The sequence below is a fragment of the Oryctolagus cuniculus genome, chromosome 20 (assembly GCF_964237555.1).
Source record: "Oryctolagus cuniculus chromosome 20, mOryCun1.1, whole genome shotgun sequence".
NCBI lineage: Eukaryota > Metazoa > Chordata > Mammalia > Lagomorpha > Leporidae > Oryctolagus > Oryctolagus cuniculus.
This window is the reverse complement of record NC_091451.1, coordinates 6,482,862-6,495,260: the sequence shown is the minus strand read 5'-3', so window position 1 is coordinate 6,495,260 and position 12,399 is coordinate 6,482,862. Positions and strand designations below refer to the sequence as shown.

Below are 12,399 nucleotides of genomic sequence, written 5' to 3'. Positions count from 1 at the left end.
AAGGGTGTGTTTTAATATCACGGAGTTCTCCCTGGAAGGAAGTTCTGATCGAGGTGTTTACTCGGCTCCAGCTCAGCTGTAAAATTTTACAACAGGACGGGGAGTCCCCACAACAGAGATGCATTCCCACAATTTTTCTAAATTCGCATCTCTGAGGGATGAAAGCTTTGCCATTATTTTGCGTTTTCCTTGTTTGTGAGAGTGAGCCTTTTTATTGCACTGGAAATTACCACCTGTTCACAGAACCTTTAAAACTTTCATACTTATTTGCTCCATCTGGAATTTATTTTCGTGACAGAGATGAGGTAGAGATTCAGAATTTAAGAAGTTATTTTAAAAGTGTTATTTTTAAATTTAAGACCATTCAAAATGTTTTCAGAACAATAATGATTCTTCTTGTGAATGGTGGAAATGCCCAAATATACCCTTGTTAATAGAGAAGTAGGGGTCGGCACCGCGGCTCACTAGGCTAATCCTCCGCCTGCGGCACCGGCACCCCAGGTTCTAGTCCCGGTTGGGGCGCCGGATTCTGTCCTGGTTGCTCCTCTTCCAGTCCAGCTCTCTGCTCTGGCCCTGGAGGGCAGTGGAGGATGGCCCAGGTGCTTGGGCCCTGCACCCCATGGGAGACCAGGAGGAAGCACCTGGCTCCTGGCTTCGGATCAGCGCAGTGCGCCGGCCACAGCGGCCATTGGAGGGTGAACCAAAGGCAAAGGAAGACCTTTCTCTCTGTCTCTCTCTCTCACTGTCCACTCTGCCTGTCAAAAAAAAAAAAAAAAAAAATAGAGGAGTAGGTAGATCTCTATTGGATCAAGATACAAGCTCAAGATATGTTTAAAGTGAGAAATGCAGACTGTGGAGCAGTTAGGGCCATGTGGTCCTGTTTGTGTTTTTAAAAAGTTATGTTTTTATGATTTGTGTTTTTATATCTGTAAAATTATTTACAGATATGTAACTGAGTCTGTCTCTTGATTTGTGTTATACCCAGCTCAAAGAGCAGTTCATGGCGCATGGTAGACATACAATAAACCTTTTTATCTTTTATTTATTTATTTTTAAAGATTTAGTTACTTATTTGAAAAGCTGAGTTCTAGACAGAGAGAGGGAGAGGAGTCTTCCATCTGCTTGTTCATTCCCAGGTGGTCGCAACAGCCAGAGGTGGGCTGACCCGAAGCCAGGAGCCAGGAGCTTCTTCCGGGTCTCCCTCCTGGGTGCAGGGACCCAAACACCTGGGCCATCTTCTGCTGTTTTCCCAAATGTATTAGCAGGGAGATGGATCAGAAGTGGAGCAGCTGGGGCTCAAACCGGTGCCCATATGGGATGCCGGCACCACTGGTGGAGGCTTAACCCACTATGCCATAGCACTGGTCCCCAAAATAAACCTTTTTAATATCAATCTGTGAATGATTTATTAAATGACAACCAGTGGGGCTGTAGGGAAAAGGAGGGACTTTTTCTTTACAAGCTGCACTATTCTGTTCTTGTTTGAAGTCTTTTAATTGAGCTTTTTGTTCCTTTTGTAACTTCAAAAGAAAAAGCTGAAATTATAAACAGTGTGCTAATGTCAAAGAATGAAAATCACCAGAATTTCACTATTGTATGATTAAAAAGATCTGTAGGGGTACTTTCAAAAAGTTCATGGAAAATAGATATTATGAATTATGCATGATTTTTTAAAATTTTTGCACCAAAATAAGCTTATATTTAATTCTACTACCCATGAACTGTTGAGGTACCTGGACACACTTACACAGGTTTTATTGCACAGTATAATTTCTGTTTTATCATACTCATGCTACCCTTGAGTTTCAATTTTTCTTTTTACTAATTTGACAACTCATTTAGTTTTTAATCAACATTACATATAAGCTCTTATGTGATTCTTTGATTACATATGAAATTGAATTATCTTTTCTGTATTTATTAGACATGTATTTCTGTGAGTTAGCCATTATTGTATTTTCAGACTTTTCTTTGGACTCTTTTTTCTTTTTGATCTAAGCAAACTCTTTTTCAACTTTTAATTTTGACATACTTATCGACTTCTAGGACATTTGTAAAACTTCTGAAAGAACTCCCATACATTCTTGGCCCAGTTTCCTAAGTCTTCCCCTGTTCTGTGTGAGTGTGCATACACACGTGAGCCTACACATAGGCAAACTTTTTTCTAAATTGTTGCAGTCAGTTGCAGATATGATGCCCTTTACCCCAAAAATATTTCACCATGCCTTTCCTAAAAGTAGACATTCTGTTACTATCTAATTACCAAAATCAGAAGAGCAACAATGTTAAAATCATCTAATCTGAGACTTACTCAGAATTCGCTACTTGTCCCAGTAATGTCACTTTATAGCAAAAGAAAATCCAAATCATGCACTGTGCTCATTTGTTATACCTGGCTGGTCTGCTTCAGTCTGGACAACTCCTCAGTACTTTTATTTTTTTTTTATGTTGACCTTTGGAGAGGTTTGGCCCTGCTGTTGTGTAGCCTCTCCCTCTATCTGCGTCTGTCTGGTGTTTCCTCTTGATTAGATTCAGATTTGCACTTGTGGCGGGAGTGGCCCCACAGTGCCATTTCCTTCTCAACACATCACATCCGTGGACACGTGATGCTCATTTGTCCCTGACTTCAGGGATCTGAGAATCCCACCAGTGAGGGCGTGGTGGTGCCCAGAGGTACTTGGCACTCACAGCGGGGCCTTGGGCACTTTCTGTTGAATGTGAGCTATTTCCCAGAACTTCAGCACCAGGCAAGGCCACGCTGTGGCCTTGGGATGGGCCCATTCTGTTATCGGGTCAGGAACATGTTCCTTATCGCACAAATGGCCAAGCCCGCCTCCCTCCTGGCTGCTGTGACGGCCCCTGCTTCCTCCCCAGCTCTAGCCTCAGCCCAGTCCTTCTGCCTTCTGCCCAAGATGGAGTGAGAGCCTCGAAGGTAGACTTAATCTCACTTCCTGACGGTATACAGCACAGAAGCACGTCCTTGAACCTCTCCCCAGATCACCGAGCTCAGGCCCGCATTCTCCCTCGAGTCCTGCATGGTGCGTGTTCTCTCTCACGTGGCCCTTGATCAACCCAGCTTGTTCAGCCACAGGTGTGACACTTGACGCTGGTGGCAGTATGCTGGTCAGTTGGTTGATTAATGGGTTTGTCTGGCAGGTGTATGCATTATAAAGTTACTGTTTTCCATTTGTAATTAATATGTACCTGTAGGCAATGCTTTGCAGCTGTGTAACTATCCTGTTCCTCCTGTAACTTTCTCTTTTTTAAGAAAGATTTATTTATTTATTTATTTGAAAGGCAAAGTTACAGAGAGGCAGAGGCAGAGAGAGAGAGAGTTCTACCATTGGCTGGTTTACTCCCCTGATGGCTGTAACGGAGCTGAGCTGATCCGAAGCCAGGAGCCAGGAGCTTCTTCTGGGTCTCCCACATGGGTACAGGGACCCAAAAACTTGGGCCATCTTCTACTGCTTTCCCAGGCCATAGCAGAGAGCTGGATTGGAAGTGGAGCAGCCGGGACTCGAACCAGCGTCCATATGGGATGCTGGCATTGCAGGTGGCTGCTTTACCCGCTACGCCACAGCGCCAGCCTTCCTATAACTCTCTACTGCTCACTTTTGCTTATTTATTTTTCTAAGTTTGGTTTGCTAGAACTTCTTAATTATGTTTTTTTATTTCATGGATGGTAATTGCACGCCTAATTTTTCTGGGGTGCTGTGTGACATTTCAGTACATACACAGCTGTAGTAAGATTGGATCAGGCTATTAGGCAAATCTATCACCTCAGACACTCATCATTTCTTTGTATGGGGACCATCCACAATCCTCTCTCCTAGCAGTTTTTGAAATACTGGATTACTTGTTGTTGACCGTGGTTTTCTTTCCATTGGAGGTCGTTCCTCCTATCCTACTGCACTCTTGAATCTGTTAACCATTCCTTCTCCACTCCTTCCTCCCCCACACCCTTCCCAGTCTCTCAGAACACTGTTCTGTTCTCTAATTCTTTGCGATCTACTTTTTAGCTTCCTCCTGCTGTGAGAATTTGTGGTATTTGATTCTGTGCCAGATTTATTTTACTGAACATAATGTTATCTAGTTCTGTATTGCCGTGAGGGACAGAATTCCATTCATTTTATGGCTGAACTGTATCCACACGTGCACACGTGTGTGTGTGTGTGTGACATGTTTTCCCTCCTCTCATCCATCAATGGACACCTCAACTGATTCCTGATCTTGGCTGTTGTGAATAGTGTAGCAATAATATGTGAGTGCTGATGTCCCTCTGGTATTCGGATGTTAATTTCTATGAATATATACTCGGCAGTAGAATTGCTAGATCATGCACTAGTTTCATGCTGGGTTTTGAGGAACCTGACTACTGTTTCCCATAATGTCATTGTGCTCATTCACATTCCCACCAGTGGTGTAGAGAGTTCCCCTTTCTGTGCATGCTTGCCAGCATTTGCTTGTGTGTGTGTGTGTGTGTGTGTGTGTGCGTGTATGTGTGTGTGTGATAATAGCCATTCTGAGATTTCATTGCATTTCCCTCCTCATTAGTGATGTGGAACATTGTTTTCAACAACTTGCTGGCCATTTGTATGTCATTTGTTGGATAAATACCTGTTCAAGCCAATTGTCCTTTTAAAAATTAGTTTGTACGTTTTTTGCTGTTTGGGTTCCACATAATTTCCAGAAAGGAATCTCTTATTGATGAGTAGGCTGCAAATATTTTCTCCTGGTCTGTAGGTGGTCTCTGCAATTGGTTTCCTTTGCTGTGCAGAGAATCTTTAGTTTGATGTGGTCCTATTTTTCCATTTTTATTTTGTGCCTGTGTTTTGGGGGTTATATCTAGAAAAATCTTTGCCCAGATTTATGTCTTGAAGTGGTTTTCCTACATTTTCTTCTACTAGTCTCATAGTTTTGAGTCTTAGATTTGAGTCTGATTCATTTTGAGTTGATTTTTTTTTAATGTGGTGAAATTAAGGGGTCTAGTTTCTTTCTTTTTTTAAGATTTATTTTATTTATTTGGAAGACAAAGTTACCGAGAGGGGTAGAGCCAGAGAGGGAGAGAGGTCTTCCATCTGCTGTCTCACTCCCCAAATGATTGCAATGGCTAGAGCTGAGCTGATCCAAAGCCAGGAGCCAGGAGCTTCTTCCAGGTCTCCCACACGGGTGCAGGGGCCCAAGGACTTGGGCCATCCTCCACTGCTTTCCCAGGCCACAGCAGAGAGCTGGATCGGAAGTGGAGCAGCCAGGACTTAAACCGGCGCCCATATGGGATGCCAGCACTGCAGGCCGGGAATTTAACCCACTGCACCACAGCACCAGCCCCAGGGTCTAGTTTCTTTATTCTGCATATTGATATCTAGTTTCCCCAGAATCAATCATTGAAGAAGCAGTTCTTTCTCCAGTGTATTTCCTTGCTGCCTTTGTTGAAAACCAGTTGGCTATAGATGCATTGGTTTATTTCTGTGTTTGCTATTCTGTTCCTTTGATCTGTGTATCGGTTTTTATGTTAATACCATGCTGTTTTGCTTATTATCACTTTATAATATGTTTTGAAGTAAGGCATGTGATGCTTCCAGCTTTGTTCTTTTTGCTTAGGTTTGTCTTAATTATTTTTTTAAAAAAGATTTATTTATTTATTTTTAAAGACTTATTTTATTTATTTGAAAGACAGAGTTACAGGGAGAGGTTGAGTCAGAGAGAGAGGTCTTCCATCTGCTGGTTCACTCCCCAGATGGCCGCAATAGCCGGAGCTGTGCAGATCCGAAGCCAGGAGCCAAGAGCTTCCTCCGGGTTTCCCATCCGGGTGCAGGGACTCAAGGACCTGGGCCATCCTCCACTGCTATCCCAGGCCATAGCAGAGAACTGGATCGGAAGCGGAGCAGCTGGGACTTGAACCGGTGCCCATATGGGATGCTGGCACTGCAGGCGGCAGCTTTAACTGCTACGCCACAGCGCTGGCCCCCCAAGACGCTTCTTAACTGTAGTGCCAAATGCCTGTGCCTGTTTGTCTTGTTTGGTGCTCGCGTGGAGGGAGGCATGCCAGGCACTGCAGGCCACCACCCTGCTGACATCACCTCAGCTGACTTTTCTGTTATTGAATTACAGAGGGGCTTTACATATGCGGTGGCTCTCTCCACCCTTGTGCTCAAAGAGACCCTCTGGACCAAGAGAGGAGATCAAGATTGATGGATATATGTTCTTTTTATGACTTCTTTTTCTTAAAAGATTCATTTATTTATTTGAAAGGCAGAGAGAGAGAGAGAGGGAAAGCGACAGAGACAGAACAGAGAGAGAGAGAGAGAGAGGCGGAGTCTTCCTTCCGCTGGTTCACTCCTGAAATGACTGCAACATCCAGAGCTGTGCTGATCCAAAGCCAGGAGCTTCCTCCAGGTCTCCCACATGGGTGCAGACGCTCAAGGACTTGGGTCATCTTCTACTGCTTTCCCAGGTCATAGCAGGGAGCTGGATCAGAAGTGGAGCAGCTGGGACTAGAACTGGTGCCCTTGTGGAATGCTGGCATTGCCAGCAGAGGCTTAACCCACTATGCCACAGCACTGGCCCCGTGGCGTCTTATTTTCTGTATGACTTTGTAGAATATCTGGAGTTGATTTTTAATATATTGTGTAAAGCATCGCCTAAAAAGTTTATTTTGTGTAGCTGTTTTCTCCAATAAGCACTTGTTAAATTTCCGTCCTCACTAATTTGTCTTAGAACCGTTTCAGTTTGGGGTGTATTATTATTTCAGCTGACCATGTATCAGTTTTAGCCTTTATTTTATTGATGGATAAACAATAACCTATACTCTATAAAAGACCATATTTTTCAGAATTTGATTGTTTTTTGGGGCCGGTGCTGTGGTGTAGTGGGTAAAGCCACCACCTGCCAGGCTGGCATCCCACATGGGCACTGGTTCGAGTCTCGGCAGCTCCACTTCCAATCCAGCTCTCTGTTATGGCCTGAAAAAGCAGTAGAAGATGGCCCAAGTCCTTGGGCCCCTGTACTGTCATGAGAGATCCAGAAGAAGCTCCTGGCTCCTGGCTTTGGATTGGCCCAGCTCTGACCATTGTGGCCATCTGGGGAGTGAACCACTGGATGGAAGACTTCTCTCTCTCTCTCTCTCTGCCTCTCTGTAACTCTGCCTTTCAAATAAATAAATAAATCTTAGAAAAAAAGGAATTTGATTGTTTTTATATAAAATTTCAAAATTGATTTTTTACAATAGCATTTTTCACAATATGGATTTCCCTCATTTTGGGTTAACAATTAACATGTTGTGGTTTCCTGATGAGATTGTTAGACTAATGTCTCATGTAGACTCAGAATGCTTCTTGTGATCGCCTTTCCTCTTGTTTTAACAGCATCTCCTTGCCAAAGGCTCCATGTACGAAGAGCTAGTGGCCAGAACCGAAGATACATTACAAATGGATATTCAGAATATTTCCAGCCAGGAGTCCCTTCAACACGTTCTCACGGCTGGACTACAGGCCAAGATTCAAGAAGCTAAAGAGAAAATCCAGGTGTCTCCTTCAGAGTCCCTCTTTAGAGAATTCATTCTTTTTTTTTTTTTTTAAAGATTTATTTTATTTATTTGAAAGACAGAGTTACAGAGAGAGGTAGAGACAGAGAGAGAAAGAGAGGTCTTCCCTCTGCTGGTTCACTCCCCAGCTGGCTGCAACAGCCAGAGCTGTGCCAATCCAAAGCCAGAAGCCAGGAGCTTCTTCCAGGTCTCCCACGCAGGTGCAGGGGCCCAAGGACTTGGGCCATCTTCCACTGCTTTCCCAGGCCATAGCAGAGAGCTGGATCGACACTGAAGCAGCCGGGACTAGAACCAGCTCCCATATGGGATGCCGGTGCTTCAGGCCAGGGCTTTAACACACTGCGCCAGCCCAGAGAATTCATTCTTTAAAACTGAATAGTTAGGAGGTGGGTTAGAAAGGTAGCAGTAAGTGGCTGTATGGCTTGGAAAAAATATGTAAAGTAGTATTTGTGACCTGCAGCATTTTGGACGATATAAATGCAATAAATGAAGTCTCTCTGTGTCTAGTGGGGAGTTAGAAATTGCTTTTCCACACTCTATTAGCTTTTGAATTCACTGGGAAAGTTGGACAGAGTGTTCATCTGAGACCTTTTTATTTGTTTTTGCCTGTCCAGATCAATGTGGTAAAACTCATGGCAGCATCGAAGACCTCAAGTGATGTTTCAGCAGGCTTGGATGCCAGGCTGCAGCTAGAGGAGTCATGGAAGGAGCTGGAATCACACATGGCCAAGGCTGAGCAGCTACTGGAGCAGCGAGAGTGCCCCGGTGCCCTCATCTCAAAGTACAAGGTGGGAGCCTTTAGGTTGTCCTTTGCTACCCATCTGGTTTGAAACACAAATGCAAAGTTACTGTGACTTGAAGTGCATCCTGGTTTTAATGCATTCTTCCCCGGAGGCTTTTAAAAATTAACATACCGGACGGTGGGGTGGGGAGGGGATGGATGGGCAACTTCTAGTCCATTGGTGAAGAGGCTGTCATCCCACACTGGATTTCCTGTTAGATTACCAGCTCTGGCTCCCGACTCCAGACCCTGGCAGGCAGCAGTGTGCGCAAGTAGTTGGGTCCCTGCCACCCACGTGAAAGACCCAGACTGCACCCCTGCTCCTGGCTCCTGGCTCCTGACTCCAGCCCTGGCCTTCGCAGGCATTTGAGGAGTGAACCAGTGGATGGCAGCTCTGTATTTCTTTTTTTTTTTTTTAAGATTTATTTTATCTATTTGACAGAGTTACAGAGAGACAGAGGCAAAGAGAGAGAGAGAGAATGAGAGCGAGAGTGAGAGAGAGAGAGATCTTCCATCCACTGGTTCACTCCCCACATGGCTGCAGCAGCTGGGACTGGACCAGGCCAAAGCCGGGAGCCTGGAACTCCATTCCAGATTCCCATATGGGTGGCAGGGGTCCGAGCACTTGGGCTACCTTCTGCTGTTGTCTCAGTTGCTTTAGCAAGGAGCTAGATTGGAAATGGAGCATCTGGGATTTGAACTGGCACCCATATAGAATGCTGGAGTCGCAGGTGGCGGCTCCACAATACTGTGCCACAATACTGGCTCCAAAACTGTGAACCTAAAAATGTGCTAACTGCTAAGCTAGATGCCTGTCCAACTTATTTTTTAATTCCATTTTTCACGGACTTTTGGTTGTACCTACAAACATTAGCTTTGTTGATTGGGCAGTGTGAGACTTCCATGTTTTGGTTTGTGTTTTTTTTTTTTTTTTCTTTTTAGGAAGCATTAATACTTCTTAATACTAAGTGTATGGCGAAGTACTTGAGAGCTGTGGAAGAAATGAAGGGTAGTGTAACGGAGGACGTGCAGCTGTCTTGGGAAGAAGAGAGCAGAGCTGTCTGTGCCAAGTGGGAGGTATGACGTGCACACCCACCTGTGCCTTGCACTGCCTGGGTCTGATCCAGTGCCTCCTGGGGCTCCTGTCCACTCTGCGTTACACGGAGGGGCTCACCTGTGCAGGCTGCCGCCGCAGGCTCCACATCAGCTGCCTTCGGTCTGCCTTTGGCCAATGACAACTCTGTGTAGAGACTTGAGGGTCGTGGAAGAGGAAGAAAGAGATTTCTGTCCCTCCCTGATTTGGGCAGTGTCTCAGGCAGCAGCTGGGGCTCCTCCTGGCTCCAGCTGCCCGTGGGTGTCCCTGGTCCCAGGGCTGTGCTGCAAAGCCCCCAGCCCAGGGGGAGCCATGTCCCCTGCTGGACTTCCCTGCACTGTCACCTCCTGTGTCATCAATTCCCTGCCTTAATTGAATGACTGAATGAATGACTACTTAATGGCCTGCGTTGTCTTCAGAGTGTTTTCTCGTTTCTTGGTTGGATCCAAGAAACCAACACATGCACAGAACAGTGCTTCTTAGAGACGCAGGTGCAGGCTTAGGTGGCAGGTGAACTTGGAGCCAGCTGTTGTGACCCTGGACAAGTTACTGAGCCTCAGGAGCCTCACTGATAAAATGGGAGTGACAGCGCCTCCCTGGCAGCATCAGTGCTAAAGGTTTTTATGCAGCTTCTTCCACAGAGATGATGCTGAGTAGATGGTGGTTAATAAGATGCAAGCAAATCTCTGTGTATAGTAAGGCCTCCTACTGTATACAGCAAATCTCTATAAATCATACGGTAAGATAGTATATGCTATATATTACGCGTCCATGGAATGGAACAACCACTACTAACAGTCCTCCTGAAATGCTGTATAAAGTAGACTTCCTCGTTACAAAATGGCCTTAGATATATAGAATAAGGGATGGCAGCCATGACGCAGGGACCTCCAGGACGGCCCCCTCCCCAGATCCTCCCGTTACTGATAGCTTAGCAGAATACTTTGGTCACCGTGAGTGGGCCAATACTGATGCATTCTTGTTCCCTGGAGTCTGTACTTTTTCAGATTTCCACCATTTCCTCCTCATGTTGCTTTGGCCAATTTCAGGAATAGGATGCACATTATCGGGTCCCTGCCTTGAGGCTCAGCTGTGCGTCGGGCATCCCTCCCAGTCTGCTGCTGTTTCCATTCTGTTAGCTGTGTATTTCACAGCTGAAACACATTTGTAGTTGCTAGAAAAAAATACCCGTGTATGCATGAGGCTGGGACGTTTTTAAGCATTCTCCCCAGAGATGCAGGGATGGGTCCGGATATTATGTAGGCTCTGTTTCTGTCCTTTGGTCACCGCCACCGTTTCTGTTGTTAGTACAAGTATGTTTTCAGTAGGTTCTGTTCCCAGGCTTGACAGTTTCCTTGGTTTTTCTCCAGTCTCTTCATCATGAGTTGTCTTTGTATATTCAACAACTGAAGATAGATATTGAGAAAGGAAAGCTGAGTGACACGATTTCAAAACTCGAAAAGCAAATAAATAAAGAGAAGAAACTTATTCGCAGAGGAAGGACCAAGGGCCTGCTCCAGGAACACGAGGTGATGCAGCCTGTTTCCGGTTGATCCCGTCACACTGCTGTGGGGTTTAGCTCACACGGTGGCACGCGCCTGTGTCTTTAGCCTGGGGTTAAATCACCTCTGGGATTCCTTGCACCTTCGTTCCTTGCGGGTGATGAATGACCTTGGGACTCAAGCGCTGACAAGAGCCTGTGCGTCTCACTGGGGAACAGTGAGAAAATTCAGACCTGGGTTCCTGTTTCGTGATGCCCCTGGGAAGGGCTGGGTGTCGCCTGTCTTGAGAGAGTCGGGTCACAAAGGCACCAGTGTCGCTGAAGTGCCCCCCTGGTTGTGTAAGTCAGGGGTCCCGTCCTTGGAAGCACAGCTTCGTGAAAGGAAGTCAATCAGAGAATAGGACACCTGAGTCAGACCCCATGAGCTCCGTGTGCTCCCTCCTTGATAGCTTCCGTGTGTTTCACAGTGCTGATCTCTCTCTTCAGTTCTTTTTTAAAGATTTATTTATTTATTTATTTGAAAGTCAGAGTTACACAGAGAAAGGAGAGGGGGAGGGAGAGAGAGAGAGAGAGAGAGAGAGAGAGAGAGAGAGAGAGAGAGAGGTCTTCCATCCACTGGTTCATTCCCCAGTTGGCCACAACAGCCAGAATTGCACCGATCCGAAGCCAGGAGCCAGGAGCTTCTTCCAGGTCTCCCACGCAGGTGCAGGGGCCCAAGGACTTGGGCCATCTTCCACTGCTTTCCCAGGCCATAGCAGAGAGCTGGATTGGAAGTGGAGCAGCCGGGACTCGAACCGACGTCCATATGGGATGCTGGCACTGCAGGCGGTGGCTTTACCTGCTATGCCACAACGCCGGCCCCTTCATTTCTTTTTGTCTTTGCTTGGCTATGGCCCTTCCATTATCAGTCTTTATCACTTTTGTATAAGCAGTCTTCATAAAGTTCATGGAAAATTGGAATTCCAAAAAAAAAAAAAAAAAAAAACCGCATGAATTTCAAATTTTTTTTTGCACCAAAGTCTTTCTTTTAATTCCATTTTCCATGAACTTGGTGAAGCACCTTCTGGGCATTTCTGTGTGTGTACCGCTATGTAAACAAGCTATGTATATAATTTGGAAGTCTTTTTTTCTTCTGTCATCCTTTTTTTTTTTTAAGAAAATGCTTTATTAAAATTATTTTATGTGGCAGAAAGAGAGTGAGAATGCTCATCTGCTGATTCGTTCCCCAAAAGCCAGCAGCAGCCAGGGCTAGGCCAGGCCAAAGCCAAGAGCCCAGAATTCCATCTGGGTTTCCCGTGTGGGTGGCGGGGGCCATGAACTTAGCCATCTCTGCTGCCTCCCAGCGTGGGCAGTAGCAGGAACCTGGACTCAGGAGTGGAGCTGAGACTCCTGTTACTCTGATGTGGAAGGTGGGTGTCCCAACCAGAGGCTTAACCTGCACCCAACGTCCACCCCATCCCCTGTCACCTTAATGTGTGGCT

The 12,399-nt window shown here is 45.6% G+C and overlaps 1 protein-coding gene across 8 annotated transcripts in view; it reads left to right on the top strand.

The window, feature by feature from the left end:
• The window catches only part of SYNE2 (spectrin repeat containing nuclear envelope protein 2), a 394,119-nt gene that overhangs the window by 129,447 nt on the left and 252,273 nt on the right, over positions 1 to 12,399 (top strand). For all 8 annotated transcript variants that reach the window (XM_051826403.2, XM_051826401.2, XM_051826405.2 and 5 more), the window contains exons 20-23: positions 7,365 to 7,523; positions 8,158 to 8,331; positions 9,267 to 9,401; positions 10,788 to 10,946. In XM_051826403.2, coding sequence (XP_051682363.2) covers positions 7,365 to 7,523; positions 8,158 to 8,331; positions 9,267 to 9,401; positions 10,788 to 10,946 — 627 coding nt within the window. The remainder of the gene's footprint in view (positions 1 to 7,364; positions 7,524 to 8,157; positions 8,332 to 9,266; positions 9,402 to 10,787; positions 10,947 to 12,399) is intronic.